Genomic DNA, 17728 nt, shown 5'->3' with positions numbered 1-17728 from the left:
CTCCAATTTCAAGTTAGCATTCTGTCAGTTTGTTCAGATATTATTTCCTTATCTTGAAGAAATAGTCAACAGTAATCAGGACCCAAGGGTGCACAAATAATCAGGTTTTCAAATGCTAGTATTTGGGTTGGAGCTACAGTCAAAGAGGAGTCCTCTGCTGGTACATACAGTTGGTAGCTGTTGAGTCTTGTGCAGGTACACCTTTCTGGCAGAAGAAAAGACTAAAAGGCAGAAAATGAAAATATGATTGAAGTAAAGCTGCAGCCTGAAATTTAAACTACTTTTAAAATTACTTTTATAATTGTTTAGGATTATTCTAAGGTTTGCTCTTTTGGCATTAATTTAGATGACATGTGAACTTACTTTTCTTGAGTTATATCTTTTGTCTGTCTCCTTACTTGAAATCAACCTTATCTGCATCTGAAAACTTCTAAAATCCCTTGTTCTTTAAAACTTGAAAGTAGATAGATTCCAAAGGGAGATTCAGAGACTATAGGAACATTGTAATTTAAGTTTGACATGACAGCAATCAAATATCTTCAATAAATTTTTAAAGGTGACTGTAATTTCTTTTTTTCTTTTTTTTTAATGATTTATGAGTTTTAGAATACCTTGCTTTCTATTTTTTGTTCAGCCTAAGGTTCTACTTTGTCTGGTTATCTCTTACTTTGGTCATGTACTGGCTTCTCTACTTTACCTCAAACTTGTCTACAAATTGCTGTTTGCCTGTTGCCTTATTTCTACCTTTTGGTAGCATAGACTTTGCAATGTAGGATATCAAAAAGACATTTCTTTAATTCCTTTTTGGTGGCTTTCTCTTTCAGGATAACATTTTGTCACCTACCTTTCCAAAGCAAATGGCTGTATGTGGGCACTGAAAGAGGAAACATTCACATTGTCAATGTGGAATCATTTACTCTCTCAGGCTATGTCATCATGTGGAATAAAGCCATTGAACTGTGAGTTTAACCAATTTTTGTCTGTGGAAGGGAGGGAACAGCAATGTCCCAGCTGTTGTTAACATCAGTTGCAGGAATGTCATTGTTTTCAAGAGAGGCCTCCATATTCATCTTACTGCACTACATACACTGTCAAAGTGCATAGTCATGTAGATATTTTTATTTTTAAGAATATGAGGTGCTGATGTTAATATATGTTTCTTCAATTTAGCAGTATTTTATCATAGCTCCTGGGATAGACATGGAAATAGACAAAATAGACAGTATAGAAATAGATTTAAAAATCTCTATGTGTTGGGATAAAGCAGAAGAAAAAATAATATACATTAAAATATGGTGTGGCTGGTACTTGGACAGACATGTTGCTTCTGCAGTTGGGGATTAAAGACCAAAGTGTAAAGATAATGCATTTTTTAAGAGGGCTGATATATTCTGAATTGGAAGAGACTTTCTGAAATGCAAATTTAAATAAGTCTATTCCAAGACCAAAATACATTTTATAGCTATTGCCACTACATCTCCTTTTTTCAATGTTAAAATTGTATGTACAAATGTAGTGGTTAGTGGGAGAAAGATGTAGTTGTGTGCTGCTCTTTCTTTTCTTAAACTTCAGACCAAACAAAGGATTGGTGTTTTGTTCCAAGTACATCTTCTTTCCAAAATACATAAAGTCTGTCACTTGCCAAAAGGTGTTGAAGCAAACACAGCTCTGTATTAGTCCATCTTCTTCAGTAGCAGGAAGTCCACATAAAGTGTTAATTCTGTGTTATTGTAACAATGGCCATCTTGGGCAGTTTACAAATAATGGCAAAACCTGTATTCCAGTGTAAAAGTAAACATTTGGTCCTACAGTGTCAATTCTGTAACAACAGATATTAAGATAAAATGTTTAAAGTTAATGTGTTTGTTTTGTTTGGTTAATTGGTGGGTTTTTTATGTTGTTGTTGTTGATAGGCAATAAATTAGTCTTTCCTCAAGACAGAAACTAAATGTCTACAAACAGACACAGTATTTATGGGCTTGAAGATAAAAGTGAAAGTAACTCCATTTTGAAATGTCACAACTTGCTTATGTGGAGCCTGTATCTGCAGAATCTGTATTACTTCAAATCATTTTGAGATGCCATTTAGGGCAGGGGACAATTCTTTTTAATGTAAATGTTTCTTTTTCAGGTCATCCAAATCTCACCCAGGACCTGTTGTCCACATTAGTGACAATCCAATGGATGAAGGAAAGGTAGGATATTTTAAAGACTCTTCAGTACATTATTTTCACACCAAGACTTTTTTAAAGTTTACATACCACTGCTATTTAAGGAAGGATTAAGTATATGAAGAACAACAAAGGCTTTAGGCCTTTTTTGTAAGTAACATAAAGTTACTTCATTGAAAGTAACATAAAACCAAGTACAGACATGAGTGTAGGACACATTACTGGAATAAATCATCTTGTAATTTGAAAACAGAGATGAAAATAATTAGCTGCAAAACATTTGGAAATAAAAGCAGAGAATTTTACTTATGGTGATAAAAATGAAGATGTTACAAAAAAACCATCAATCAATCATAACCAGAATGCTTAAAGTGTGATAGAAATTAATTCCACTTTATCGTGCTCTTGTGTGTTATTTCACAACTTTTATATGCTTATTTATATAGCATATTTTTATAGAATACCATGTACTTTGTCTTTAGATTAACTAATCTGAGGGTTTTGTGGAATTTGGCATCTAACTCATACTCCCATATTAGGCCATTTAATATGATCACTAGATGCTGTTTGCTGATGAAACTGGCCTACAGAAAAACAAGATATTTCAGAAAAATAAACCAAAATATGTGAGAAAGATCTATGTATTAGACTTGTAGTTTTGTTCTTATGAGATAGTATTAACATAATCTTCTATTCATCTTAAAAGAAGTTTTACAGTGAATGTTCTTGAAGCCCTTGCAAGACAGGAGTCCTTGTCTTGTGACATACAATTTTGCTTACTAGTGCTCTACATAGGCTGGAGGAATATTTTTTGTCTGCATTGTGTTTTTCATGTCAGCAGTAGATCAAATTGGAGAGAGGGAATGATCCCACTGTCTTAGCAGTGGTTTGAAAGCTTTAGCTTGTTATCAGCTTGTACCCTAAACACCTGAGGTTTCAATCCAGCAGAGAATTTAATGAGTAGAGTATTTTTTATTAGTATGATGCTCACTGCAGTAAGTGCATAACTAATGGATTTCTCTGTAGAATTAGGTTTGAATCACATTCCAGGCTTATGGACTGTAGCATATGAATGCAATGAAGCTGTTGTAATTTCAGGAAATACAAGTGATCAATTAACTTTGATGTATTTCACCCCACATCCAATTATTGTCAATTAAAGTTTAAAAATTACTGGTTTTATTCATCAGGCTATAAATAAGTGTTTTGAGATCTTGACCTTATGCTTTTCTTATTTCTTGTAAGGAAAACATTACTAAAAAAGCCCCGTGTAGTTGCAAAAATCCCCTGTGTACACACTTTTAAAATGTGTTCATGCTTTTAGCCTTCTAATCACAGTGGATTTTCTAATGTTTTAAGTTAAAATAGAAAAATTATAGTATATGACATATAATCATTTTAAAATAATCTTGTCTACACACACATAATGTTAATGGGAAAAATTGAATATTCACTTCTACTAGATCAAACATGTCTAATATTTATGATATTTTAGTGCTGTATAGCACTGAAAGAGATGAAATATTTTATTTGTGAGCTTATAGGACATCTATTAGTACTGGAGACATACTTTGAAAATCTTAACATTCTGAAAACACTGTCCAGGCAAAACCTTTAGGTGTGGCACTGCATTTTTCCTACTGCCTTATGTTGGACATGGTTTATGTCTTTTTTTTCCATTAAGAGAAGTAGCAGTAAAGTTAGGAGACTGAAACACTTAAATAGTCAATGGTGTGTTAGAACAATTGTTATGAGCAATTTGAGTCTTCACTCCCTGCAGTAAAGATTTAAACTTGCTTCTTGCAAAAGGATTATTTGGGAAATTATCTAGTTTAGTTTATCTAGCTTTTTTCCTATGAACAAATAATGTTTTTGAGGTTCCTTCAGCCAGTTATCTCAATTGTGATTAACTTCTGGAGAAACGTCATAGTATATAGTTTCTTAATAGACAATGAATTCTTACTGAGAACTTCAGGGGGAATGTTGTATTCTTCCAGCAAATGTAAGCAGAATGAATTGCAGTGAGGGAAATGCACAATGAAGTTGTCCTTTTCAACACCCCCTATTTTCACTCAGGGTGGAATATGCATAGCAAGGGTTAATATAGATCTTTCTGCAACTCAAAGTGATTTCCAAGGAAACTTCAGAAGGATACTTTGATTATTTTCTAGTTTTGCATGAATGTCCATTATATTTTCTGGAACTTGAGGCCAATAAAAACAAAGTAAACCTTTCTAATGTTGAGGCCTTTGCCTCTTTAATTTTTGTTTTTATAACTACTTGCTGTTACTACATGTACTATTATGCTGCATGTCTTTTTGGACAAGAACCTCAGGATGGCAAATGATATCATTTTGATTTTCCTTATAAAGAATTAATGTATTTTCTTATTGCAGCTTCTGATTGGCTTTGAATCTGGGACGGTGGTATTATGGGACCTGAAGTCAAAGAAGGCAGATTACAGATATACACATGATGAGGTAACATTTTTCATCTGCATTACTTACTCTGAGCATATAATTCCCTACTCAAATAGTGACTTTTATTATTTTTTAATCTCCTGCTTCTGTCACCAGTGGATCAATAAGTAGGTCTCTTTGAAATTGCAAGTACTGGAAGTTTTCTCTAAAAGAGCAGTAGGGCTTGGATCATAAACTTCAGACCAAACAACTTCACTGAGTTTAAGTGTGTAAATGGTGGCATGGATTGGATTTCTTCACTAAGCTTTTAGATCTTATTTCTGTTAATCGTGACTTTCACCTGTGTTAAGGGCTTAAGTTGAAAGAAGATGGTTTATCAATTTCTGTAATTTGGAATCTCTCACATATTCTGGGAACTGTGAGAGAAAAGGGTAGGGGAAAAAGCACGAAATAAATAGTCTCACTACAACATTTCTCTAACCACCTTTTCTCTGTAGAGTAAGATCATGATCAATTCTCTTTGAAATAAGACTGGGGGAGGTTTAAAAAAACAGTGGTATTAGGTGCCATTCATTTCTTTAAAACTTGATTCTTGACAGAACAGACTTTTTGAACAACTGAGATTAAGAAAAATGAGTCAGCATAAGATAAAAGTTGATGTATTTAATTTAAAATAATATAAAATTGGTCTTGATTGCATTTTGTTAACTGTAAAATAGCTTTGTCATTGTTCAGTACCAGCTTTAGGGTTTTTGTTGGGGAAGGGGGACAGGGTTGTTGGGTTTTTTTGGTGGCAGTTCTGGCTCAGTACTTGTACTTCTGTGTATTCTACCAGTCAAGAGTTTGCTTGGAGGAGGAGGCTCTGAAGTAGTCTAAGCCTTAGATCATCAGAAATGTCCATATAAGCCCCAGAATGTGTTATGGAAAGAGCAATCTTTCTCCCTTCCATTTTCATTGCATGAACCTAATTAATTCCCTTTATATTTTTTTTTTATAAATTTACTCATGTCTTTATCATCTTTTTCTTCCTAGACCTCTTACTTGTTGTGTTCTTCCCTAACTTTTTAAACCATTCTATTTTATCTTTGTTTTGTAAAACAGAAGCACAGCAGCATAGTTTATATGAAGATGTGGGCACACTGGATTTGTCATGTGGAATAATCGTCTTTGGCCTTGCTTTCTTTCTCTCTTGATCTTGATATTGGATTAGCCTTTTGATGCTGCAAGCATAAAGCAGATGCTTCCTTGAAACACCCAACTGTAAAACCAGAGACTTGTTCTTCAGGTGTCACTTGTCAGGTCAAAGTCCTGACAATTAGGCATTGTTTTTTATTGACATAGTTGGACAGTAAAAATTGAAGTTTTTCGGCAGTTTTTCACTGAAATCCTGATTTCTGCTTTGAGTGTGGTTTGGTACTGTCAGCAGACTTTACTGTCTTAATATTGTTGTTCTAATTTTCCAAGTTGCTTATGAATAAACTGAGCAGATGAGATCCCTGAGGGTCTCCGCCATTTAACTTCATCCATGAACTAATCAATTAGTGCCAGCCTGTCTTTACTCCAGATTGCTTTACTTCCTTAACCAGTTATTTACTTGTTCAAAGCTATCTAATCTGTTTAGTTTTAGCTTCCTTTGAGATACATTGCTCAAGGACTTTGAAAATTTTGTAGACAGCTTAAGTGGTGTTTCCATGAACCTCATGCCTGTTACCATTCTTGGAGGTTTGACTACAATTACCTCTCATGTTGAGAGGTATTTAGCATGTTGACTACTTCTATCTGTGTATTATACTCATCCATATGTCAATTAACTCTATTCTTTATTAAATTTTTGTTGCAGTTTCTAGAAACTTACCTAAGGTCGACACCATGCTGCTTATTCTGATTCTGTTTGGTTTTGGTTTTTTTTTTTTCTTGTGGTCCATTTATTTAAAAATTAATATCTGTCTCAGTACTTTTTGGAACCAATTCTGACTTGAGAGGCTGCAGAGATCAGTGAATAGTTCAGGTGTTAAATCTTTGAATTTCTTTAGGATTCAGAAGTGAATGCATCTAGATCTTCAGTTTGAGGGGTTTTTTTTGCAGAAGAAGTAATGAAATACCTCAGGTCAGACCCAGTAAAGAAGTGTGTTTATCTTAACTTGGGAATGGTTAGGAAGGGAAGAGAAAAAAGTGACAATCTGGTAATGTAGTGGTTTCCTTGCTCATGGGAGTGGGCACACAGAAGACTCAGAGTGGAGCAGTGCCCTGTCTCAAGAGATCTCCTCTGTCTCTGGTTACTGTGACACAGAGCAAAGTTCTTGGCCATTTTGTTTCCTGCTAACAAACTGTGTGAATTTGGACATTTCTGTGCAGAGAATCTTTCTGGCCAGCTTCTTCTTGATTTCCTGGTTTCATGGTGTTGTTAGAGAGCTTCTTTCATACACTGACTGTAAGGGCTGTGTTCCATCACGAACATGTGTGCCAACCTACCCTCAAGGGACAGGGAGCATCTCATGTCACAACATGCTTCACCTCTTCTCTCACTGACGGTAATGCATGTGACATTCTGCCCCATCGCAGGAGCAGGAATTGAAGCCTCAGGATTTATGCGCTTGGTTCTCTGCTTGTTCTTGATGAGAGCTCTTCTGAGTGAGGAGTTGACAACCAGTAAGAAGAGAGCTACTTAGTCCAATCTTGTCACATTTGCCATCTTAGTGGGTGGCTAGGCTTCCCCAGGGATCATGAGCAGGGTGGCCAGGACATTGATACCATAAAGAACATTTGCTGGAAACTTTGCCATTGCATTGGTTTCCTCTTCTCTCATTGCTTTGTAGTTGATATTATTCTTAAAGCATGCAACTGGAAGGTCTTTCACCATCACTTGATGCAACTTTCTTAACTCAAAATTTCAGATGTGTGCAGGGATCCAAATGTCATCCTTTCTTCCTTAGCAGAGGAAGAAGATCTTAATGAGGGTCAAAATCTTGGCGTGTCCAGAGGTCTGTGGGAAGATACCTGTTATTTCCTGAGGGAAAATGTTGAATCCAATTATACGGGTTTGTAGCTTCCTGCTTGGTTTTATTTCAAATGGCCTGACCTTTAGGAGGCTTTCTTGAAGCAAATTCCCATGTTGTGGTAGGGCAGTCTCATTTGCTGCCTGAAAGCCAGGTTAATGGAACTCTGCACACTTTCTTCCTCTCTGAACACGTGTGCCTTCCCAGCACCCAGGGCAAACAGCTGCAGCACAAGGACCCTAAGACACTCACCCCAAGGACAGGAGCAGGTGGGTGGCATTAACCATGGCTGAGGGAAGCAGCTCTAGGTCATGATTAGGGTTACTGCTGATTGCTGGCATGTTCTTCCCTCCAGAACATTCTACTTACAGGAAAATTCAAAGAATTTAGCTATAATTTGTAGTTGATCTTTCTATATTATGAATTAAATCCTGAACTTAAAGTAATGCATATTTTTTATTATAACAGCAATACTTTGAATATTTAAAATTACTCAGAATAATGCACAAGTGTAACATTCTTTTTCAGAGAATTTGGAGGAAATTAATTGTACATAATGGAACTGTAACTTGCAAATGAACTTTTGTTTAGGAAATTTCTTTGAAACCTTTTACTCAAAACATCCCTTTTGTCTTGGGCAGGCTCAATGAAACAGTAAGACTAAATTCCTTTTGCATCATTCTTAAGCCTTTTATATGCGGACATTGGGGATTTAAGGAAAGTACGCTGTGCATTTCTGTGTGAAATACAGTTTATATTGCAGTCATTTCCCAACCTGTATGTTCATGAAAGAAATTAAACAAATTTCTCAAGTATTTTTTTCCTAAAAAAAACCCCCAAATCCCTCAACTGTAACTTCTGAAAACTAAAGCTTGTTTTATAATCAAGTCTGTTCTTCAAGTAATATTTTGTTTGTTCTGATGTCAAGTAAGATTTGACAGCATTAACTATAATGCATTATAGATTACTATTTTTAGACTCACTGTTCTGGTACATGGTTGAGTGTAAGAGATTATTTTAGAGCATTAAAAACATGTCAAAGTAGCTTGTGGAATTAAGAGGACAGGAGAAAGCGAAACAACCCCAGTATGTGACTTGCCAGAAACCAAAGTGTGTCAATGTATTTCATTTCATCAAAACAATCTTCATGTTGTATTGTCAATTAAGTCTCATTAGCTACTTTTTTTTGTTTGTTTTCTTCCTTTCACCACATTTTTTCCCTTCCTTAGGTTGTTGACAAGAGAGTTAGCATAGGTTTAAAATACTTTCTTTGTATATTTTGGTGAACCGGTAGAAAAGGAGTCAGTATCATCCATTCATGTTAAGCAAAAATGCTGCCCATATCCTTGGAAATTAAAGGACTGTCATAATAAGGCTTTGAAATCTGGATAAGATATGGTAAATAACCAGGCTGGTTTGCAGAATAACTAATCATGGGCTTTGCCAGTCATGCACAGTGTATTTCAAGCTCAATTAATGTCGCAAGAGTAAAGGATCATTGAGAAATCCAAGGAATTATGAAAGGACTTATCAATGTCTCTAGTGTATTCTATATTTGCAGTAGTCTAAATTTGGTGTTAGAAAACTGGATTAAAATATTTCTCTTGAAAACAGGGTAAACTGCTTAAATTAATAACTTTTGTGTTTACATCATTGAAATCCTCCACGCGCTGTTCTGGTTTTGGCTGGAATAGGTTTAATTTTCTTTCTAGTACCTACCAAAGAGTTGTGTGTTTAGATTCACTATGAATAATTTGGATAACACACTGATGTTTTAGTTGTTCTGAAAACTTCTTTTTATTGAATTATTATACTGTTCTTACCTCAACCCATGAGTTGTACCTTTTTTTTTTATTCTACCCCGCATCCCACTGGTGAGTGAACAGCACTGTGGTGCCTGGTTTCTGCCTGGGGTTAAATCATAAAGATGAGAAGTGTGGTCTCAAAATGTTCCAAAATCATATGCATGTGGCTAAAATATGTATGAATTTAAAATAATGGGATTATTTGTATCAGTATTTAATGAATTGAAACAGCTAAACTTCCCTGGTGGAAAAATACCATAAAAGCTTCAGTCTTTATTGATGAACTTGTCTCTTAAATTGCAAGGTTGCATTTAAATTATTCATTTTTGTACTTCCTAAAAGTACCAAGAACTAATAGTTATTTCCAGGGATATTTACAAGCTATTGCAGAAGAAAATAAATTTCGCAAAATGTTTTTAAGTATGCAATAATCTCTTGAAAAGCTAGTGATATACTTAAGGTATTTCTGTAGGAGTCTTGCATATAAATGCTTTTAATTTTGTTCCTCAGGCTTTTTTTGGTTTATTTGTGATTGCTAAGTCTCCCTCAGTTAACTGCTGCAGTAGCTGCAAAAATGTTTCTGTCTTAAAATCAGGTATACTCACCTTCTTTGCAGGCAGCATAGCAGTAATTTTTCCACATGGGATCATCTTTCTGGAAGAGATGGTGAATTGATTTTGTGTTTGAGTACAGCCTGTCTCTACATAAAACTCAGGGATAGATTCTACAATTTCTAATAAAGTTTAGGCATATGTAGGACAGCAAAATCAATTGTGTTGTTAGTCAAAAAAGTAAGATTCAATTCCCCACTTCCCCAGAAAATACATAACTGTCTCAGAAGTCTTGAAACAAACTTCCCTAGAGTCCAGAACAAGTACCTTAAATTTGAAGTAAATGAAGGGGATAGTAGGAATATTTCTAATAGGAAACCTTCAGTGGTAATTAATTAAATATAAAGTTTTATCTAGACAAAGTTGGTTACCTTTTTCTTGGAGTTCTTTCTGTTTGAGTTTCTGTTAAGGTTCCCTGAATTTGGTTCATGTTCATAAATGGAAGGACTCAGAATGAAAGTTAGGTCAGGACTCGGTTTACCTGTGCAGACAACTCCAATAATGGATAAAAATGCCTTAAATACAACAATCATCTGTGATACTTGGGTATGATCTTGTTATAAGGGGTTACTTTCTGGTCCCATGTGACCAGAAATTATTTGTGACACAGTTAAATCTGCACCAGCTGATATAAGCATGCTGCTGCATTATGGTACCAAAAAGAAAACAGGAAGTTTTAATCATGGTGAGAATTAAGATTAAAACATAATGTTTTATTCTGCATCAGTAAGTTTAGTGTAAAATAATATACTACTCCTAGTGGCTCTTTAGTGTCTTAGAAAATTTGTTTTGCAGACTCAGTGGATTCTGCTTCATTTTTCTATTTTATGCATTCCTCCAGATTCCAGCACTAATATTAACTCTGGAAAATGTTAAAACTTCTTTGCTCTTGTGTATAGAGATGATTTTTCAGATATCAGTTTTGTTTTGGAGATTGAGATGCTTGCTGGTGCTATCAGCTAACTAGTACTACTTAAGGTTATTGCACTCTTTTCATTATAACTTTCTTGTCACTAGGCCAGCTTGTTGTGTACCTTGAGATAGTGCTGGAGCTACTTATGAAGTTGATTTTTATTTTTTAGGCTAACAAGAATTTGTGAATTGTGTGATTGCAAAGGATATTGCTCTATGCAAAAGTTTATCAGCCCACAGAGGTGTTAGTTGGATTATTTAAAAAAACATAAAGCATATTTTTCAGTTATATTTTAAAAATATTTAGCTGCATTACTAAATATAACAAGTGACTCTAAAACTAAAGAGACTAAAACTAGGCAGTAAATAGCCATAAAGCCAAAAGGCTTGTTGTTCTCTTTCAGAGGTTTGTTTTTTTTAACCTCCATGTTCCTTGCAGAAAGTGAGAGCAATCATTCTTCTCCTCTGTGCTCAGATCTTTTTATCTTCTTAAGCATTATTGCTGTTTCAAGAGTAACAAGTTGTTGCATTTCCCTTCTCTTGACATCTCTTTCAAGAAAGGAAAGAAGTGATCATTTCTCAGATTTTTCTTGCTTCCTTTTGTGAAACTTGCTCTCCTACTGTAGAGATAGTTTTTAAGACCTATTTCTACATAAATGTGGATCAAACTGTTTCATTTACACTATGGGCTGCCTACTGTTGTCAAGGTTAGGCTTCATATGGAAGATTATTTAAAATGTACTGAATATATTGTATTGCTAAGCCTGCTGTAGACATTTATTTTGTCAGTGATGAGCTTTTTTAAATGCAGCATTCTCTTTACTGAGTCTGCACGCTCAAAATTGTTGACCCTTTGCTTTATTTGGTATGATGTTGGTAAATAAAAACTCAATATTTATGCAAGATTTCTTTTATAATACCAGTTTTTGCTATATAAAAATTTATTTGACAGGCAGAATGAGCGAGAGTATTTCACTTTGATAGTAGGAGACATCATGTGAGGCATGTAGGTTTGTTTCTGAGCTACATGCGTAAATGTCATACTGGTATACAAAATCTGTCTTAAAAAAATCTGTAGTGATTCCACAATACATAGGGAGCAATATTAAATTTCACAAAGAAATGCTAAACTTAATATGTAGTTTACATATATCCAGATGTTATATTAGTTTATATTGGGGAAATTTTTATTGGAGACTCTAGACTCATGTAGCATAGCCATTTTCCTCTGTCATTTAAGCTCTGGATTCTCCCATTCAGTTTGCTGGAACCTGTCTTGTCCCTCTGTATAACTTCATGAAATATGAAGACCTGATCTGTGTATAATCAGGTTGAGCAAAGCTCACTTGGATCTGTCCTGAGATGTGCTCTTCACCCAGTAATTGCTGCTTAGGTTGTCATTGCTGGTCACATTTCTCTGCTGCTCACACACCCAGGTTTCCTCACAGAGGAAATCCCAAGGTCCCTGCAGAGCAGGAGTGAGTGTAAGCCCTTTTACAGACAGAATCACTACTGAAGGTACCCACTGAGGGTGAAGTCCATCAGTTTTCACTTATTCAGCACCTGCTTTTCTAGCTTAGTAATGTCTTCATTATAAAATCTAGCTTTTCAGTAATACCAAAGTTCTGTACTTCTTGCAGTTAACAGTTCCTTTTGCACCTTCTGGATAGTAGAGAAATACTTTAGGGTTTCATTACTTACTGATACTTTCATGTTATAACTAAAACTACTTTGAATATCACTAAATGGTTCCATCATGTTTCCATTTACTAACAGAGGTGCTGGAAGCAGAAATGGCACCAATCCTTTCTTGCTAGTCAATATTTTTGCCTTATTTGTATTCTTTGCATCATTGTTTACTTTCCTCTTGCCTGAAGGCAGCAGCTAGATTTCATTTATTTAGCTGTTTTCTGTAGCTTTTATGTGGTATGGTGTAATCATTCCATTCCTAATTTTAGGAATCTAGAGATGATTTTGTATTTATGGAAAGATTTACTAGTAGATTCTTGTGTTTTCCTGCACCTCAAAGCTGCCATTGCAATATTAGAGCATCCAGGCTAATACTTTGCATTCATCATCATAATTTCAAAAAAATCTTGTTACTTCAATTTGTGTTTTATGGAAGTTTTGACCTAATGCTTGCCTCTTGTGCACATTCACATAAACATCTCAAAACAATATGTAATACTTGAACTTAATAATCTCATCCCATATTTTTTGTCTGGACAATATGTTTTTCCCAATAGTGAAAAATTTTGGTTAGCAAAGCTTAAATAAGTGCTTGCAGTTATTGTCTTCATGCTACCCTTCATGGAGGAATACTTCAGTACTCTGCTGAGGAGGGTGGGCTCCCCCTAAACAGAGAAGACAGTATTTTTGATGGGTAAAGTGTGTCTGAAAGTACTTCTTATGTAAAAAAAAAAAAACTTGGAAAACTTGATGTGGTTAAATTAAGACATAATAGGATAGGTATTATTTAATTAGTAATTTTTCTAATTGGTGTTTTCTGTTTAATATCATTTAGGAAGGTATAAGAATAAAATGATAATAAGATACCCAGCTTATGTTGTTCTGCTTTCTCTTGCATAGGCTATCCACTCTGTGGCTTGGCATCATGAAGGCAAACAATTCATTTGTAGTCACTCAGATGGTACCTTGACCATATGGAATGTAAAATCTCCTACCAAGCCATTCCAGACGATCACTCCACATGGTAAGGTGAAAATGGATACCCAATGCACTTGACAGCTCTTAAAACACAGAGAACTTGTTTTTAATAGAAGCGTGTTTTGCAAAAAACAAGTATTAAAAGTGTACTTGCAATGCAGTAAAAATCTTTCTCAGTCATGCCAGTTTCTCATGGATTTCACTTGAAAAGAAAAATCATTATGGAATAAGAATCCAAATCAGTACAGCTTTTTCTAATTCTCTAAACTTAAAGCTTGTCTTTCACAATTACACTGATCTCAGAGTTAACTAATGCATATTTTGCAGGACTTGCTTTTTGCTCATATCAGAATCCCATAGATTGTTTAAAATACATATAAGCAAGTACATGTTTTATGTATAAATGTGTGGATTACCACATAAATTTTTGGGAGGGTTTGTAACAGAACAAGAATAGCCTCTGGTAAGATGCTCCCACTTCTGAGTGCTCTTGTATTAATGTTAATCTAGGAAATTATCATTGCATGTTGTTCTTCTGTGAAATATACTGCTGCTCTTCTAGTAAGTTGTACACAAATGCCAGGCTTACATGATGTGCACGTCTCTATTTCATGTCTTTGCAACTTATTTACTTATTTACTTACTGATACATCCACACACATCCTTCCATCTTAAGTAAATGGATGGATGTGTGTGAATGTATCAGTAAGGATAATTGCACAGTTATGAGAGAATGGGCTTTTCATGCTCAATTGAAGTCTTAGCCCTTAAGGACAATACTTAGGATAAACCTCACTTTACTTGTAAGCTGACCAATTTTAATTGCAAAAGGGTAGGCACAACATAAATTTTAAATCTCCTAGTGCTACTTAAAACAGCACTTTAGGGGAAGATTATATGTTTGAAAACAAATTTTCTATAGCAGTCAGGTTTGGAGTTGCTGTTTTTCCTAAACCTTCAAAGTTGGTGTGTTGAGAGCTTTAAGAAATGTTTAATTATATTATTCCAAGGCATACTCTATTACTGTCAAAGTTGCTGAATGTATGTTGTGTGAATTTTATACTTCTCAAGCTGCACAGTGAATTTCATTACTTGCCATAATGTTATGGAACTGCAAGATTAATGCAGGAAAATAATTTACTTTAGGAAAGCAGCTGAAGGATGGAAAGAAGCCAGAACCCTGCAAACCTATCCTTAAGGTGGAATATAAAACAACTAGAGCTGGGTAAGAATTGTTTTGTATGCAAAATGAGCATATGTAACAGTGCAACACTCTGGGAATGGACTTTGTTTCCCTGTTGTTGGGGTGCATATTCTGATGGTACAGCTTTGTTTTAGCTTTAATAAATCAGATATTGATGAATAAAATACAAAAATTTGTGTGAATGAATTACTGTATACAAACTAACAATGCTGCTAATTCATTATCTACACTCTTCTTTCATGCTACTAAAACTTGTATGCATTTTTGCTTCGTTTTTTGAGAGTTCTGGAGAAAAAAAGGCTGATGAAGCAAAGAAGACACCAAAACACTGACATGATAAATTGAACTTTGACAAATAGTATCCCAAATTGAATATTCTTAATTTTGAATGCATGTTCCTCCACCTGAAATGTTATTAACAGAAGTTTTTCTAGTACATGACATTTTTCTATGCCGTGAAATATGCCCAATTATGCATATTGAGAATGTAACAAAGCAGTAATTGCAACAAGAGGCTCAGATGCAATTATAGGATCTATAAAGTAGCGTGTTTTGTTACCCAGACTGCAGCTAGGGTGGATGGATTTCCTGAACTGTGTGGAATTTCTTTTATTTGTGGTTCCAAAGTGTTTGAGTAAAAAGTGCAATATTAAGATAAAATATTCATGGAAATCTGTTCAGCTATTTGCAAAAGTGGATTTTTTTTTCTTTCTTTGTTTTCTTTTATATTTGGGGGGTTTGTGTACCATTTATATTTGCTTTTCAGGCATTCAAATCTGTAGAAGTTGGTTTATTAAATGATGCAATGCAGTGTTGTGTTTCTATACTCATAATATCACTGGCTTTAGGTATTACTATTTTCTGCTAAAAATGAGGTAAATAGAAACTTAAAACTGTGGCCGGCTCCCAGTTTTATAAAAATCTATCATCATCTGGAAAGTGTATTTTACTTGCAAAAGTCTACATCTGTCTGCGTACTCCTTTCTCAGCTGAAATATCAAAATCTGATTTAAAGAGAGATAATAAAAAATCTCAGTTTCGGCAAGTTACAATTCCTGCAATCAAAAGCCTTCTTTTATTCTGAATAGTCATTCTGAAAGAGACAATTACTTTGGAGCTTGTTCTGTGACATAGTATTACAATGTGAAAACTACTTGACTTTTCACATGGTATAAGGAGGAGTTTATTCTAGTATAATTTCTAATAACTCTACAAAAAACTACTTTTTCCTGGTTTGGCTTTTTTTTTTTTTTTTCTGTTGTGCCTCTCAGTTTGTGGTGTTTATCCAAATGGAATGTTTTGATACATTTCAATTTATTCTTCTCTCTATCTTCTTTTTTTTATTTTCAGTGTACTATTAAATCTACAATTTTGTAGAATTGTTTTCTCTCTTCTGTTTTGCGGAGAAAAGAAGAAACCTCACAACTTGTAAAAGTTGTAAAGCCCGGTATGCTTTTATTACGACGCGCGCCGGACGCAAGACTCCCCAAAAGGGCATGCGTGCCCCTGGAGACTCCGAGTCCCCTTTTTATCCCCCCTTCCAAATGCATATGCATACAGTTTCAAATTAAGTTCATACATATTCATTCCACATGACATTTAGCACTAATTCTTCTTTATCGAAGGAATTCCTAAGTCGGGGGCAGATTGACCTCGTGGTTTTTCTGTTTTTCTTTCTCTGTCTCCTTGCTGTCTCTGGAACGCGGCCTCTCCTTCAGCTTTAGCTCCACAGACCCTTCACCTCTCCTAGACACTTTACCTAGTTCAGGATGGATATTCTGTCTCATTCCCCCCTTTCCTAGGAAATAAGTAAATTCTTTTACTTAAGGAAAATTTCCACGACAATAAGTGTCTTTTAGCGCTTTACCATGTACATTCGACAAAGAGGTTAGTACAGCTATTCGTTGTAGCATTCTCCAGTTCCAAATTAACAATGTAATAGATAATCCTAAGCTTATCCCAACTAATATTAGTAAAACTAGAATAGGGTGGCACAACTTATCAAAGATTCCATTTGCAGTTGGTGATCACCTAAAGATCACATCTCACCAGTGATTATCCGTATTTTATTCTTTGCAGAACTCTGGTTATTTCTTTTGTACCATGTTGGACAGTAATTAAGGTTTTCTTTCCACTTTCTCGGATTTCTTTCAAGACTTCTAACAGGTCTTGGTGCTTAATTAATTGTTTTACCAATGTAAGGTTCGCCCCGATAGGGGTAGGTGGTAGTCTGTGACACATTGTGTAATTGGCTGTAATCAGCTGGTGGGATGTTACTGGTACCAAATACGAAAAACCACACCCAATAATCTTAACAAAATTACAAATACAAATACAGAGATTAGAATGGTTTCCACTAGACAGAATAACATCATTGCTATCAATTTGTACAGCAGCACAAGCAGTTCTCAAACATACACCCTTTTCCAGTATATACGAGCACAGTTTTCTGGTCAGTGACTGGATGAATTTCAAAGTGACAAATACTCTGTTCAGTGTCCAAACACATCCTGGGCATTTAGCAGTGTTGCTTTCGCAAATGAATCCCATTTGTTCTCTAGTAATGCAGGATTCTAAGTTCACTATCTGCCACTTTTCATTCACCTTTTCATGCCCACACTCTGTGTTCTGAAGGATAGAGTGTTGTTTCTTCATGGTTTAATCTTAGGGCAATGATGGGATGGATAACATAAACAGTGGCATTACATATGGTAAGCACAAAGGCAGTGGCCACATTAGAAATAGGATCATAGGTGAAATTCACCATAATCTACCAGGATTAAAACTTCCTTTCAAAATCAATTGCATTATCCCATTCAATTTTCTGAATTTCAGCTGGAAAATTACCTTCACCCCTTTCCTACATGATCAGAGCTGCTGTTGCTTGTATCCATAACTGTGCTTGTATACAACTGAAAGCTAAAGACACATTATCTTGAACT

General features: G+C 35.1%; 1 protein-coding gene across 12 annotated transcripts in view; it reads left to right on the top strand.

Annotated features, from left to right (window-relative positions):
• STXBP5 (syntaxin binding protein 5) overlaps positions 1 to 17728 on the top strand; it is a 115712-nt gene that overhangs the window by 41010 nt on the left and 56974 nt on the right. For all 12 annotated transcript variants that reach the window (XM_074537570.1, XM_074537571.1, XM_074537568.1 and 9 more), the window contains 5 exons: positions 825 to 959; positions 2132 to 2195; positions 4568 to 4651; positions 13505 to 13628; positions 14729 to 14807. In XM_074537570.1, the coding sequence (XP_074393671.1) occupies positions 825 to 959; positions 2132 to 2195; positions 4568 to 4651; positions 13505 to 13628; positions 14729 to 14807 (486 nt within the window). The remainder of the gene's footprint in view (positions 1 to 824; positions 960 to 2131; positions 2196 to 4567; positions 4652 to 13504; positions 13629 to 14728; positions 14808 to 17728) is intronic.

The sequence above is a fragment of the Zonotrichia albicollis genome, chromosome 3 (assembly GCF_047830755.1).
Source record: "Zonotrichia albicollis isolate bZonAlb1 chromosome 3, bZonAlb1.hap1, whole genome shotgun sequence".
Classification (NCBI taxonomy): Eukaryota; Metazoa; Chordata; class Aves; order Passeriformes; family Passerellidae; genus Zonotrichia; species Zonotrichia albicollis.
The sequence above is the reverse complement of the archived record's forward strand: the minus strand, read 5'-3'. Positions and strand labels throughout refer to the sequence as shown.